The sequence below is a fragment of the Saimiri boliviensis genome, chromosome 2 (genome assembly GCF_048565385.1).
Source record: "Saimiri boliviensis isolate mSaiBol1 chromosome 2, mSaiBol1.pri, whole genome shotgun sequence".
Classification (NCBI taxonomy): Eukaryota; Metazoa; Chordata; class Mammalia; order Primates; family Cebidae; genus Saimiri; species Saimiri boliviensis.
This window is the reverse complement of record NC_133450.1, coordinates 194,556,910-194,572,080: the sequence shown is the minus strand read 5'-3', so window position 1 is coordinate 194,572,080 and position 15,171 is coordinate 194,556,910. Positions and strand designations below refer to the sequence as shown.

The following is a 15,171-nucleotide window of genomic DNA, read 5'->3' as shown; positions in this document are numbered from 1 at the left end:
ATAGACCAATGGAACAGAATAGAGGCCTCAGAAATAATATCACACTTTACAACCATCTGATCTTTGACAAATCTGATAAAAACAAGCAATGGGGAAAGGATTCCCTATTTAATAAATGGTGTTGGGAAAATTGGCTAGCCAAATGCAGAAAACTGAAACTGGACCCCTTCCTCACACTTTATAAAAAATTAATTCAAGATAGATAAAAGATGTAAACATAAAGCCTAAAACCATAAAAACCCTAGAAGAAAACCTAGGCAATACCATTCAGGATTTAGGCATGAGCAAAGACTCCATGACTAAAACACCAAAAGCAATTGCAACAAAAGCAAATATTGACAAATGGGATCTAATTAAATTAAAGAGCTTCTGCTCAGCAAAAGAAACTATCATCAGAGTGAATAGGCAACCTACAGAATGGAAGAAAATTTTTACAATCTATCCCTCTGACACACGGCTCATATCCAGACTCTAGAAGAAACTTAAACAAATTTACAAAAAACAAAAACAAAAAAACCATTAAAAAGTAGGCAAAGGATAGGAACAGACACTTCTCAAACGAAGACATTTATAAGGTCAACAAACATATGAAAAAAAGCTCATCATCACTGGTCGTTAGAGAAATGCAAATCAAAACCACAATGAGATACTATCTAATGCCAGTCGGAATGGTGATCATTAAAAAGTCAGGAAACAACAGACACTAGTGAGGATATGGAGAAACAGGAATGCTTTTACACTGTTGGTGGGAGTACAAATTAGTTCAACCATTGTGGAAGGCAGTGTGGCAAGCCCTCAAGGATCTTGAACTAGAAATACCATTTGACTCAGCAATCCCATTACTAGGTATATACCCAAAGGATCATAAATCATTCTACTATAAAGACTCTTACAAATATATGTTTACTGCAGCACTATTCACAATAGCAAAGACTTGGAACCAACTCAAATGCCCATCAATGTTAGACTGGATAAAGAAAATGTGGCACATACACACCATGAAATATTATGCAACCATAAAAAATGAGTTCATGCCTTTTGCAGGAACATGGATGAAGCTGGAAAAAATCATCCTCAGCAAACTAACACAGGAACAGAAAACCAAACACTGCATGTTCTTACTCATAAGTGAGAGCTGAACAATGAGAACACATGGGCACAGGGAGGGGAACATCATACACCAGGGCCTGTCAGGGGTTGGGGGTAAGGAGAGGGATAGCATTAGGAGAAATGCCTAGTGTAGGCTGAGCACGGTGGCTCATGCCTGTAATCCCAGCATTTTGGGAGGCCAAGGCAGGTGGTTCACGAGGAGGTCAGGAGTTCAAGACCAGCTTTGCCGACATGGTGAAACCCCTTTTCTACTAAAAATACAAAATTAGCTGGTGTGGTGATGGGTACCTGTAATCCCAGCTACTTGGGAGGCTGAGGCAGGAGAATTGCTTGAACTTGGGAGGCAGAGGTTCCAGTGAGCTGAGATTGTGCCACTGCACTCCAGCCTGGGTGACAGAGAAAGACTCCATCTCAAGAAAAAAAAAAAGAAATACCTAATGTAGACGATGGGTTGATGGGTGCAGCAAACCACCACGGCACATATATACCAAACCTGCATTTCTGCACATGCATCCCAGAACTTAAAGTATAATTTAAAAAATAAATATTTAGGAGGCTATGTTTTTAAAAGCAATGATTTGCATATGCAGTCAAGAATTGTTCACTGCTACTGGAGTTCTGAGTTGTCACTCCAGGTTCATTTCCAAGGATTTAAAAAATTTTGTAGGAATACCTCATACAACCGTGGCCTCAAACTACTATGACGTCAACAGCAGCCAGTGCTTCTGCTATAGAAGATAACCACACATGAAACTGATGTGACTTCCACAAAAAGCAAAGAAACGTGTTTCAGTGTGCATGCAGTGAAAACATCACACATTAGATTTTTCAATACTGAGATCAGGTCTAAAAGCCTCATTAGTTGAGATCCTTATCTGGGAACCACAGATGTAATATAAGTAAAACAAGGAAGACCCAGAGCAGGATAATTTTATAGAAGATTCAGGTGCAGTATGCTGTGTTTTGTACTTTTCACTGGACTACAAATTATTTTGATATGTCAACTGTATCATAACTATGAGTACCTAATTTGAATAAGGGAGTGCACAAAGATAGGTATCTTTCTATACACATACCATAATCTCTACACTCACATGCAGGCACACACATAAAGAGATGGGAAGATGAAAGTCTGGAGGTAATTTTTAAAATGACTCAGGTACAGGAGAAAGGGAGGGGTCGTCTGCTCAAACTATTAGAAAGCTGGAATTACTGAATTCTGGTAATTTGGAATTCTATACTCAGAAACTAAAGAACTTGGTTTAGCTGAACTACTCCAGAAAAGGTTAAGGAGTCACATGCAGAACAAATGAGAGCAATTTCCTTCCTATCTTTGATTCTAATTTTAAAAACACAGTAATGTGTTTGACAGAATTGGTTTTACACTAAAGTAACAACTCTTACACAAAGCAAAAAACAAAACAGGTTTTAATGATTAAAACAGATGAATTAATAGTTTATAATGACCATTAACTAAGGGAAGCCCTAGAACAAGAAATAAGGATTTTTAACTGCATGCAATACCAAAATATCTCAGCTTCCTAGCATAGACTCCAGGTCTTTTTATTTCCAATTCTTGGCAATCAAAATATGCACACTTTTATATGCACCTGGTTGTGGAGGAATAAGCTTATTCACATAGGTCTACAAATATCTTCCACAGATAGGAGGGCACAAAAGAACAGTATCTTCCTCCACTTTTTTGGGTCCATCTTGAAAAACAGAAAGGCACTCCCAAAGGTTCCTTGGTAACACCTTTGTTAGGTTTCTTAATTACTAACATAATCTTTACATATAAAGTTAATGGTCCACTCATTTCATAGATCTGGGAACCATTAGGCATTGGAACCGCCTTTAATGGAACCGCCTTTAACTCACATGCCAAACAACTGGCTTTCTTAAACAATAACAAAAACTGTACATTGGTTTCAAAAACATCTGGGCTTTGTTTCCTTGACAACTTATATATGCTTAATCACTGGACTTTGGCATGCAGAGCCAAACATATCATGGAACTGAAAGAACCACAATATGAGATGTGACAGAAGACTCTTTGAATCATCATTCTCAGTTTTCCAACATCAGCTGCTCCAGCTCCCTTATACGAATTCAACTTTGTCCCTCAGAGCACTCATGCTCTGAACCTGGGTTTAATCTCTCTACTGGAAAATTTATTAAAGATACTTAGATAAATTACCAAGTCTTTCTCTATGATCACCAAACAAAGAGTAATGGAAGTCAGTTGCTCATGGGTAGTTGTCCACTATTCACAGAATCTTTAGAAATCATTTGCCTGAGGCCAAGGAGAATTTGCTTTATCACTAAATCTGACCATGTTGAGCCATACTAAAACTGCACTTGGGTAACTAGTCTCAAATCAAATTGAGCTTATGTATTGCTATACATTTATTGCATCCACACTGTGTGCAATTTCTGATGCTGAATAAGAGAAATGCGGCAATTAAAGGCTTCACCACAAGCATCACATTCATGGGTTTCTTGGGTTTTCACCTCTGCATGAATCTTCTGATGGTTGACAAGACTGCGCTGCTGACTGAAACTTTTGTCGCACTTCTCACACTTATAAGGTTTCTCTCCTGTGTGTATTCTCTGATGCTGAATAAGACCTGAGTTCCGACTAAAGGCCTTTCCACATTCATCACATTTATGGGGTTTATTACCTGTGTGAACACCCTGATGTCGAATAAGATTACAAAGCTGACTAAAGCTTTTGCCACACTGTCTGCACAGATAGGGTCTCTCACCAGTATGGATTCTTTGATGTTCAATAAGAAATGAGCTCCGACTGAAGCTTTTTCCGCAGACAGTACATAAATAGGGCTTTTCACCAGTGTGGATTCTTTGATGTTGTACAAGATGAGCACTAACACTAAAAGTTTTCCCACATTCATCACATTTATAAGATTTCTCCTTGGGGTAGATCTCCTGATGTATAACGAGACTGCAATTTGGATCAAAACCTTCCTTAGTTTCATTGTATGGATAAGTCTTCTCCCTGGTGTGAATTCTCTGATGCTGAATAAGACCTGAGCTTCTACTAAAGGCTTTTCCACATTCCTCACATTTATGGGGCTTGTCTCCTGTGTGAATTCTCTGATGACGAGTAAGGTTACAAAGTTGACTGAAACTTTTCCCACACTCTTTGCACTGATAAGGTCTTTCACCAGTATGGATCCTCTGATGTTCAATAAGGAATGAACTCCGACTGAAGCTTTTTCCACACTCAATACAAAGAAAAGGCTTCTCCCCAGTGTGGATTTTTTGGTGTTGTATAAGGTAGGTACTTAATCGAAAGGCTTTCCCACACTCACCACATTTATGGGGTCTTTCCCCAGTGTGAATTCTTTGATGCTCAACAAGCAATGAATTTCGACTAAAGCTCTTCTTACATTTGGTACAGTGATAAGGTTTCTCACCAGTGTGAGTTCTTTGATGCTCAATAAGGTGTGATTTCCAACTGAAGGCTTTCCCACAGTCACTACACTTGTGGGGTTTCTCACCTGTATGAATCCTTTGATGTTTAACAAGGCTCCTTCTCTGGCTGAAGCTCTGTTTACACTGATTACACTGATAGGGTCTTTCTCCAGTGTGGATTCTCTGATGTCTAATAAGGGTTGAGCTCACACTAAAGGTTTTTCCACAGTAGTTACACTCATAGGGCCTTTCCCCAGTGTGAATTCTCTGATGTTCAATAACAAATGAACTGCGACTAAAACTTTTCCCACATTCATTGCACTGAAAAGGTTTCTCACCAGTATGGACCCTTTGATGTTGAATGAAATGGGCCTTGCGGACAAAACCCTTTCCACATTCTTCACATTTATGGCATTTCTCTTCTGAGTTTGGTCTTTTACGGATAATGTTAGTGTTTTCTCTGAACATTCTCTGTTCCTGGGTCAAAGATTCCCTTGGTATTTCCCATAAGAAGATCCCTCTTTGTTTATCTAACCTACCAACAAGTTCAAAGGTTTCTCTACCCATAGGATCCTGGTCAATTTCACTTTTGATTCTTGTAACTATTACACCCTGTGGTTCCACTTCTTCCTCAATTTCTTCAATTTCTTGTTTTACAGTTGGCTCCTCATCCTTATCTCTGTTCAAAACATCTGGAATAATAAACAGGAAATACAAAAATCAATCAAGGTCTTTAAGGCAAGGAGAAACAAAGTAAGGTGGGCAAACAGAGAAAACAAATCAAGACAAAGTGGGATTAATCAGTCCATCAAGGAAAACAGGATAGGATGAAAAAAAATCCCACTAAGTTCAGGAAAATTTAGGATGAGAAAGCATTATTGGAATGTGATCAGACCAAATAATTAACAGAAGGGACCAAAAGCTAATGGCTGGGCATCGTGCTTATGCCTGTAATCCTATCATTTTGGGAGACTGAGGTGGGAGAATCACCTGAGCTCAGGAGTTTGAGACCAACCTGAGCAACAGTGATACCTGATCTCTACAAAAAAAAAAAAAAAAAAAAAAAAATTTTTTTAATGAGCCAGGCATGGTGGCGCAAACGTGTAGTCCCAGCTACTCAGGTAGCAGGAGGATTGATCATTCAAACCCAACAGGTCAAAGCTGCAGCGAGGCATGATCGTGTCACTGCACTCCAACCTGGGCAATAGAGTGAGGCCTAACTTAAAAGAATAATAATTTTAAAAAGATGCTAAGAAAGATAAAAGACAAAGAACTAGGGGAAACAATAACTCATTCATTAACAAGCATTTATTCACTGCCCATCAAAAGCACTCCAGAAACAATGTAATCAACCAGGATTCAGAGATAAGACATGAAGCTCCCCTGCCAAATGGAATGGATGTTAAGTAAAAATGGGGAAAGAAAATAATATGATAAAGAAAATATTAAGTAAAAAGCAGTTCCTATAGAAAGAGACAAAATGGCTTTTAAAAACAATAATAAAGGGTTAGGGGACAGAGAGCCTATGATATCAAGATACAGAGTAAAATAAGTACTAAGAAACATGGTCACAGTTCTTGGACGTAACAACAAAAAAGGGCAGTCTGTGGTAGCTTATGACTTCACCTATGAAAAGTCATACCTCAGGTACAAGTGATTCTAAACTCTCTAACAATATAACACCCAAGATTCACCTTCTTGTTCCAACTGAGAGGCTGCATGACATCTGAGAAATGAAAATCTTGCATGTGTTGAAGAAAAGACAGCATAGTAGTCTGTGATATAACAGACTGGCATATAGTACATTTAGGCCTGCTTCTGACATCTTCCTGATTTTCCATCTCTTGCTGGAATAGATATTAGAAAATTTGGCTAGAAGATTCAATTATGATCAAATTTATATTTGGCCCTAAACAAGCTCCTTTTTCATACATCCTCTTTTCTCTCTATTTCTTATGGAGTCATCTTTGATATTTTCTATTTGCTTACTCCAAACCAGTCATTATTTTATTCTAAAAAAACCTTCCCTTATTCCCCTAAGAAACAACTAGAAACTTTATTTCTTCTAAAGGCTACGTATAATGTCCCCTCTCAAATTCATTTTCAGTGGACTGTATTTTCTTTCACATAATGAAAAAAGATAGAAGAATTCCCTCAGCTTTCTGTCCTCTACCTATGAAATTATCTGCCAATGGTACATAAGGATATATCCCACTCCTATGCAAAGGTAATCCATCCACCCTTTATTGATCCCACTCACCTCTGGGCAGTTTCTTAATTATCCCCAGTCTTTCCTCTTTCTTCAATGTACATTCTCTAATGACACTTTCCTACCATTACATAAATATGTCTAACTTTATCTTGAACCTGAAATCCTTTTCTTTATGAAATCCAAGCATTGAAAAAAAAAAAAAATCTTAACATCATAGTTTTCTATTTCCTATATTTTTCATGCCCAACCTCTTCCCATTCTTTTTTTTTTTTTTTTGAGACGGAGTTTCGCTCTTGTTGCCCAGGCTGGAGTGTAATGGCGCATTCTCGGCTCACCACAACCTCCGCCTCCTGGGTTCAAGCAATTTTTCTGTCTCAGCCTCCCAAGTAGCTGGGATTACAGGCATGTGCCACCACGTCCAGCTAATTTTTTGCATTTTTAGTAGAGACAGGGTTTCACCATGTTGGCCAAGCTGGTCTCGATCTCTTGACCTCGTGATCCACTCTCCTCGGCATCCCAAAGTGCTGGGATTACAGGCGTGAGCCACTGCGTCCGGCCCAACCTCTTCCCATTCAATCTATTCTACAACCTATGGTGAAATCTGGTTTCTGTTTCCAGCATCTAGAGAAACTTCTTATAAGATCACCAGTGACTCAAATTTTTAAAAAAGGGGCTTTTTTTTTTTTTTCCATCTATGAAAAGTCATACCTCAGGTACAAGTGATTCTAAACTCTCTAACAATATAAGACCCAAGATTCACCTTCTTGGTGAATCTAGTGGCTGGGATTACAGGTGCCTGCCACCATGCCTGGCTAACTTTTTTGTACTTTTAGTAGAGAGGGGGTTTCACCATGTTGGCCAGTCTGTTCTCAAACTCCTGAACTCAGGTGATCCACCCACCTCGGTCTCCCAAAGTGCCGAGATTACAGGGGTGAGCCACCGTACCCAGCCTAAAATGGGCATTTTTCAGTCCTTATGTTATTTAGCAGCACCTGACACTGTTGACCACCTGGTTTCTTGACATTATCTGTTTTTGGTTTTTACACTATTACATTCTTTTATTTCCCTCCCTACTTCTTTGTCCTTTTCTGATAAATTTCCCTCATTTATTTCTCTTCGTCAATTGATTTTTGTTATTGTTACCCACATTTACATCCTTACTTGTTCTGTACATACACCCTCCAAATATCTCCAGTTAAATGCCTCACAAAGGGCTCACAGTTAACATGGTCATCATCATCTGCTGTCATGTCTCTTCTCACCTTTAATTATCTCTTGAGAGGCACCATCATCCATTATCCTACAGTCCCAAAAAAGGAATCATCCTGCTATATGTCTCCCTTCTTCTCACTGTTAATCAATCATCCAAATCCTAGATTTCTTTCTATCACCTACCTTTTAACTCACAATCATGTAGCTGCCTTATAATCTTTGGTTCCAGTCTTCGAGCTGCCAACACATTATATATGCCTCACTGATTCCAGAAGAGATCTCTATAAAATGGAATTCTACTCATCTCATCACCTGTAGATTTAGCGGCTCCCGATCACCTTTAAGATCGAATCAAAGCTCTTTGCTATGATACAAATCTTCATGACACAAGTCTCTATGCCCCAATTCACGCTCCTACCTGCTTTATCATACTTTATGTAGGCAATTTGCTTGTGTTACAGTCTTTTATATCTTATCTTTGCATATCTCATTTACTAAATGTCCCTCAACACTGTTTACCTGACAAACTCTTGGTTTCACTTTAAGATTCAAAGGAATCTTTAAGTTTAAAGCAACAGTTCCTTTATAAAGCCTTTACTAAGTCTACCAGATAGATTTAGTGTTCTATTTTTTAATACCAGCCCTCATCCATAACTCTATTATAGCTATTATTACTACACTTTTTAACTGTTTGTTATTTGTTTTTCTCTTCCACTGGATTGTAAACTCTTTGTGAGAAGGCAGTCTCTTCATAATAATAGTTCAGTGGATACTGTTCCGTCAATTTCATCCAAAAGTATAAGACAAAATTATCATTATATGAAGATGACATGAATGTATACCTGAAATTCCTGAAAGAAGCCAATGAAAATATAATCATAATAAGATTAAAATGCATTTTCTTACTACAAAAAAAGTTGGTAAATACTATAGAGAAATGATAAAAGCTCTTCACAATAGTAACAAAAAACACAAAACCTAGGAATAAACATAAGAAATGTGTAAGATCCATAAAAATATTCCATACCATTTTTCTGAAAGACGAAAGGACAGTTAAACAGAGTCAACCAAATGGCTAAAGAGATTCAGTATTATAAGGATCTCAATGCTTTTTAATCTATGAAACTAATCACATTCCAATCAAAAAATCGTATGAACCATTAAAAAAGTCAAAAAATCTAAATTTTAACAAGAAGGCAGACTAGTTAAGTACATCCTGAAAAAGATTATTAAAGAATGACTTATATTACTAGACATAAAATGTAATATATTGTTAAAGCAAATAAAATAATGACATTGGCATAAAAATAAATGTGTCAACAGGATAGGCAGGTGAAGAAAACAGGTGTAAAGCTTCCACACAGAGCAGCCTTGAAATGACTATCCATTAGATCTGGGCTTGGCAATGCTTATACAGTATCTTCCCATCCTGTGGTCATGGCTAATTTTTCTACAGTAGATAGTTGACTCAAAGTGGGTCTCACCAAAGAGCCTGGAATTGAAACTGAAATCGCTAGTTATTCTGAAGGTAGCTAGAGTTGTAGCCTATCAAACCAGAAGCCAAAAGGATGATAGTATGTGAACATAGGAGGAAAGACTAAACTGTCAAGGAGAAAAAAGAGGTACGACAGTGCTATAGACTGAATGTTTGTGTTCCCACCAAAAATTCATATGGTGAAGCCCTAATCCACAATGTGATGGTATTTGGAGGTGAGGCCTCTGGGAAGTAATTAAATTTAGATGAGGTCATGATGGTGGGGCACCCACAATGGGATTAGTGTTCTTATAAAAAGAGGAACAAAGACCAGAACATTTGTTTTCTTTTTTTTTTCTCTCTCTCTTTCTCTCTCCCTCTCTCTCTCTCTCTCTCTCTCTCTCTCTGTCTCTCTCCTTCTGCCATGTGAACATACAGTAAGAAGGTGGCCATCTACAAGCCTGCAAGAGGGCCCTTACTAGGAACTGAGTCTGCAATCACCTAGATTTTTGACTTCCCAGCCTCCAGAACTGAGAGATAAATACCTACTGTTTAGGTCATCCAGTCTATGATATTTTGCTATAGTAGCCTGAGCTAAGACAGATAGTAAATTCCCGACATTCTGAGAATGATTCAGTTTCTGGTTTCAGTCCTTTTCTGACGTCCAGCTGTAATCATGCTCATATAGTCTATAAGACATCCCTATAGGAATTTCCCTTGTTGTCTTAAGCTGTTTGAATTGATTTCTATAATCTGAAATCAAACAGTTTTAATAACATCATAGCTTTGGGGAGGGAGAGAAAGCAAGGAAATAGGAAAGTAGAAGTAAATAAACTTCAGTATAGAATATGAAATGGCACACTTTTTCTGTAAAGAACCTGACAACAAATACTTTGGGCTTTCTGAATCATAGGGTCAGTGTTGTAACAGCTCAATTTTGCCATTATAGCATAAAAGTAACCATGACAACACATAAATGGGGATGTCTGTGTTTCAATAAAATTTTCTTTACAAAAACAGGCAATGTGCCAGATTTGGCTTGTGGACCATAGTTGCCAATCTCGCTAGCCAACAGACTATAAAATGAACAGTTTTCCTGGATGACATAACAGAAAGGGAGAATGGTCAAAAACTAAAATTTCTAGGGTGTAGCACAGTGTTTGATAATTATTCATTGAATGAATTAATGAATTCAACAAATTTAAAAAAGACTATAACCAAAGAAGACAAACAGTAAATTCAAGGTCTTGTACATATAGCCATTCCAGTTCTCTTAAGATCCAATCTGGGTTCAAGTAGACTGAAAGAGTTATGAAAATGGAATATGTCCATGATCTGAGATATTAAGCTATCGACCGTATTATCAATGTAGCTATTAAAAATTTTTTTAATCAGCTTGAAAAGGAAAAGTATAAATGAAAAGCCAAAACTATAAAGCTAGTCCAGAGTTGCATTATGAACAGCAGTAAGATGAAGTAGAAGAGAATACTGCATTGCAACAGTAGAGTAATAGTGATCTCTCATCACGGAAGCTCTCACCAAAAGGATGGAGATAGGGTGTATTGAGGAGGGTGAAAAGACTCCTGTGGGAGGAGAAATGACGAATGATGGAAAGCTGTATTTAAGTTGAAATAAGACAAGTACAAGATCACCTATGGGCACACTGTCATACCTTGTCCATGTGGTATTCACATGCTGCAGTTTTAGAGAAAGGTAGGGCTGGGCACTTATCTGGTTCTCTCAACCAGAATACTATTAATGTATGGATAAGCTGGCAGTGACTGAGAGACATCATGGCATATTAAAACACACACACTGGCCAGGCGCGGTGGCTCACGCCTGTAATCCCAGCACTTTGGGAGGCCAAGGTGGGTGGATCATGAGGTCAAGAGATCGAGACCAGCCCGGTCAACATGGTGAAACCCCATCTCTACTAAAAATACAAAAAGTTAGCTGGGCATGGTGGCGCGTGCCTGTAATCCCAGCTACTCAGGAGGCTGAGGCAGGATAATTGCCTGAACCCAGGAGGCAGAGGTTGCGGTGAGCCGAGATCGCGCCATTGCACTCCAGCCTGGGTAACCAGCGAAACTCTGTCTTGGGAAAATAAAAATAAAAAAAAATAAACTGAGGCAAAGAGAGTTAAATCACTACAGTTACAAGGCTAAGAAAGTAATGGAACCAGTATTTAAACATAGGTAGTTAGGTTCCCCATTACCTTTCTTAAATGGAAATAAAGATTTGGGCTGGGCGCAGTGGCTCATGCCTGTAATCCCAGCGTTTTGCGAAGCGAAGGCGGACAGATCACATGAGGTCGGGAGTTTGAGACCAGCCCAGCCAACATGGTGAAACCCCGTCTCTACTAAAAATACAAAAATTAGCTGGGTGTGGTGGTGCATGCCTGTTATCTCAGCTACTCAAGAGGCTGAGGCAGGAGAATCTCTCAAACCCAGGAGGTGGAAGTTGCTGTGAGCCAAGATTGCGCCACTGCACTCCAGCCTGGGCAACAGAGCTTGATGATGTCTCGGAAAAAAAAAAAAAAAAGATTTGAGACTTATCATTACAGAGTGGTTGCTAATCTGAGTGTAGGTAAGGTCCCTCAAGGAAAGAGTACACACTGAGGGGAAGTCTGAGAATGCAAGCCAATGGAGGGAAACAATAAAGAGTTTCCAATATTCATAGAGAGATAGAATAAAATAAGGTCCCAAAAGAGTCTACTGCACTTGACAATGACGTTATTACAGACCACTGTTAAACAATTTAAGGGGAGTATTGGAGACAGGGCAAAGGGGCTCAGACACAAGGGGAGGTAAAGAAGTACAGAACACACATTGACTACTCTTAAAAAAACTTAACTATGAAAAGAACAAGTAGCAAATTACAGGCAGCAGCAAGAGGGAGACTGGCTCATAGGAGAGACTTCTCTTTTTTCTTCTCCTTTTTCCTATTGGAAGAGCTATGAACGTACCAATCATCAGAATAAGGGTACCAAGGGAGAAGAAATAGAGACTGAAACTGTAAGGGAAAAAAGGATGACTGGTAAGTTTCTGGAAAGGTGAGAAGATGAGAGCAGCTTTAACTGTGTAGATAAGAGGCAGAGAAGTTGAGAGTTTGTGCTTATGGGCCTTTATTTTCTCTGACAAACAGAAGATGACGTCACTACTGAATGATGGAAAGCTTTTGGAACAGCCACTAAATAGAATCGGGCAGTGAGCATATCAAGGACAAAAAATATTGCTAAGATATAAAAACCCAGTAGAGACCGGAAGAAAAAAGCCATACTTTTATACAGGATAGCAATCCTTTTGACTAGAGAATTTCTTCTGCTGTGTTTAGCAGTTTGGACAGCAAAGAGGAAAAGGTGCATTTTATAACAAATACGGGATTTGAAGTTTAAGTAGAGAATAAAGACAAGCTGGTAAGAGAGCTTGCTGGTGATTAGATGAGGAGGCAGACCCAGAGAGGATGGACACCTTGGTGAAAACACAGAGACGTCATTACTACATTGTTAATAAATGAATGGGTTTAAGTGGAAAGGAGTAGGAAAGACAGAGCAATTGTAGTAAGCTCCACAAGGAGAGAAAGCCTGTCTCTTTTGGTTACCCTTGTCTAGTTACAGTCAATAAACTTCCATTGCCAAATAACTGGTCAGAGAATAGGGTATTGGGATTTAGGAGTTGGTTGTTATGACAAAATTGATATGATCCATGTTGCAAGACGCTGAATAAAATTGGAAAGCAGAGTCCCTGAAGTAAGATCCACTGAGGCTGAAGAATGAACTGGGCCATCCATGGCAGGAGTTACACTATGAAACATGTGACAAAGCAATGTGTGAGGGACCAAACAAAAAGTGGACAGATAGTGAAAAGAAACTGAGTGGAAAAAGCAAGACTGCTGACATCTCAAAGGAGAGATTTTGTCTGAAGGTGGGAAACGAAGGCTTTGGGGACAGCATTTAAAAGCCGGGAGAACAATAACTTCTCCCTTCCAACACTGAGACAAAGGATGGGGAAGGAGGAGGATGTGGGAGGATAAGCAGCCCCCACTTGAAAAACTGCCAGAGAAATGATGTCCTTGGGAAAGTGCCAGGTTTCAGTTAAGGCCAGGAGGTAAGGAACATTATGTGAAGAGGAACAGGGGCTCCAGAAGGCAGAGTGAAAAAGGGTGGGAGGAAAGCTGTGGGAGGATGAGCCAGGATAGAAAGTACAGAACGATATGGGAATGAGATTATGGAGACAGGATGCCGGAAAGGCTTGCATTTTGGTGACTGCAAGCAATCTAGGGATCAGAGTTATGGAAACAATTAATGGCTTAAAGGTTTGAATCAGAACTTTAGAACAAAGCAGTTTTGGTACTGGTTTCCGTCCAAATGTTCTGTTAGTCTGATTTCTCTCTACCTTCTTAAGATATTTTAATTAGAGAAACAGCAGATTCTTACCCAGTGAGACCAGGTTTCCATAATTCTCCATCATGACATCTTTATACAGGCTTCTCTGAGCTGGGTCCAGATAATCCCACTCCTCCTGGGTAAAAAACACAGCCACATCCTCAAATGTCAGCAACCCCTGAAATAGTATGATTTCTGCAGTCAGTTCTTGTCTCAAGGACAATTCTACCACTGAAAGTGGCAGAGGCAATCACTTATCAGGGCCAAGTAGGCCAGGAGGAACATGATAACTGAAAGTTCCATATGGTGCCCAATTCTGGGAACGAACTGTAACTGACAGGCATCTCAGATTAGAAAGGACCTAAGGATAAGGCTTTTCTGATTTAATAATTATGCCCTAACAGTTTAATGTTACTGAACTGCCCCACGGCCTCTCCAAGCTTCCCTCATCTCACTACCTGCTACAATTCTCCATTTGCACTGGCTTGTGACTCTATGCAATTCCTTGAGGTTCTCTAAGCGTATACTTTGGGTCCAGGCACTGTGCCAGGAACAGAAGACACAAGGGAAGGTCAAAAATGGTGCTTCACCTGAAGAACTCACAAATGAGAGAGCTAGTCTGGAGAATTACTCATTTTCTCAAGCAGATTTATAAAGTCTCTCTAGAAAAAGAAAAAAAAAAAAAAAAAAGGAGCCAGTGGGCAGTTTGTTCGCGAACCGCACCCCAGCTCAATAGTGGGGAGTTCCTTGCAAGGCGCTGGTCCTAAAGAGGCGGTCAGGAGGTTGGTGGGGAGCCTGGGGGAGAAAGCAATGGTGCGCCTTGCTGGGGCAGTGGCGAGACAACGGGGATCCCGGGGGGTGCTTACTTACCTTTGGCTCCGGCGGGGGACTCGGGGAAGCCATCTCCGGCCAGAGAATAGGGGCAGGAATTGGGGGTGGCCGCACGGAAAGGAGCCTCCGGTGAGGCCTAGCCGGCTGCTGGAAATTAGGCCCGACGAAGACGAGGATCCCTGGCTGGGTCTGGCCAGTGACTGCCTCGGCCCCCAGGCGGTCACGACCCCAGTAGCATATCAGACCCGATCCCTGGCTGTCCCCCAACCCCGAACCCCAACCCCCACTCCTGTCTTGTTGCGCAGCCTTTCAGGCCTCGCAAGAGCCTCCTCCCCGCTGCCAGTGCCTCCTCCTTTCAGCCAAGTAGCGCTGTGACCGCCCGCCCCCGGACCAGAAGGCGTCACCCGGATCATTCCCGGGACGCCACTCAACTACAACTCCCGTCATGCTCCGAAAGAGCGCCGCGACCCAGACGCCGCCGGCAACAGCTACCAGACTACATTTCCCAGCGTG

General features: G+C 40.2%; 1 protein-coding gene across 4 annotated transcripts; it reads right to left on the bottom strand.

Moving 5' to 3' along the window:
* Positions 1-2,522: 2,522 nt before the first annotated feature.
* Positions 2,523-15,023, bottom strand: ZNF189 (zinc finger protein 189). 4 transcript variants are annotated; one of them, XM_003940099.4, is made up of 3 exons: positions 14,698-14,999; positions 13,879-14,005; positions 2,523-5,237 (listed from the first exon to the last, which is right to left on the bottom strand). In XM_003940099.4, the coding sequence occupies exons 1-3, from the start codon at positions 14,728-14,730 to the stop codon at positions 3,517-3,519; spliced, it is 1,881 nt and encodes a 626-aa protein (XP_003940148.3). In that variant the 5' UTR covers positions 14,731-14,999; the 3' UTR covers positions 2,523-3,516. The 4 variants fall into 4 exon arrangements, with proteins under 4 accessions (XP_003940148.3, XP_074251210.1, XP_003940147.3 ...); XM_074395109.1 differs by having other exon boundaries at positions 13,879-13,960; positions 14,698-14,998; XM_003940098.4 differs by having other exon boundaries at positions 13,879-13,963; positions 14,698-14,997.
* Positions 15,024-15,171: the final 148 nt, after the last annotated feature.

Bases quoted from the DNA above. Each gene is read 5' to 3' on its own strand.
- ZNF189 (XM_003940099.4), bottom strand. From the start codon at position 14,730: ATGGCTTCCCCGAGTCCCCCGCCGGAGCCAAAG. The intron at 14,006-14,697 runs GTAAGTAAGCAC...ATACTATTTCAG, and splicing joins GTCCCCCGCCGGAGCCAAAG to GGGTTGCTGACATTTGAGGA. The intron at 5,238-13,878 runs GTAAGAATCTGC...TTATTATTCCAG, and splicing joins TGGAAACCTGGTCTCACTGG to ATGTTTTGAACAGAGATAAG.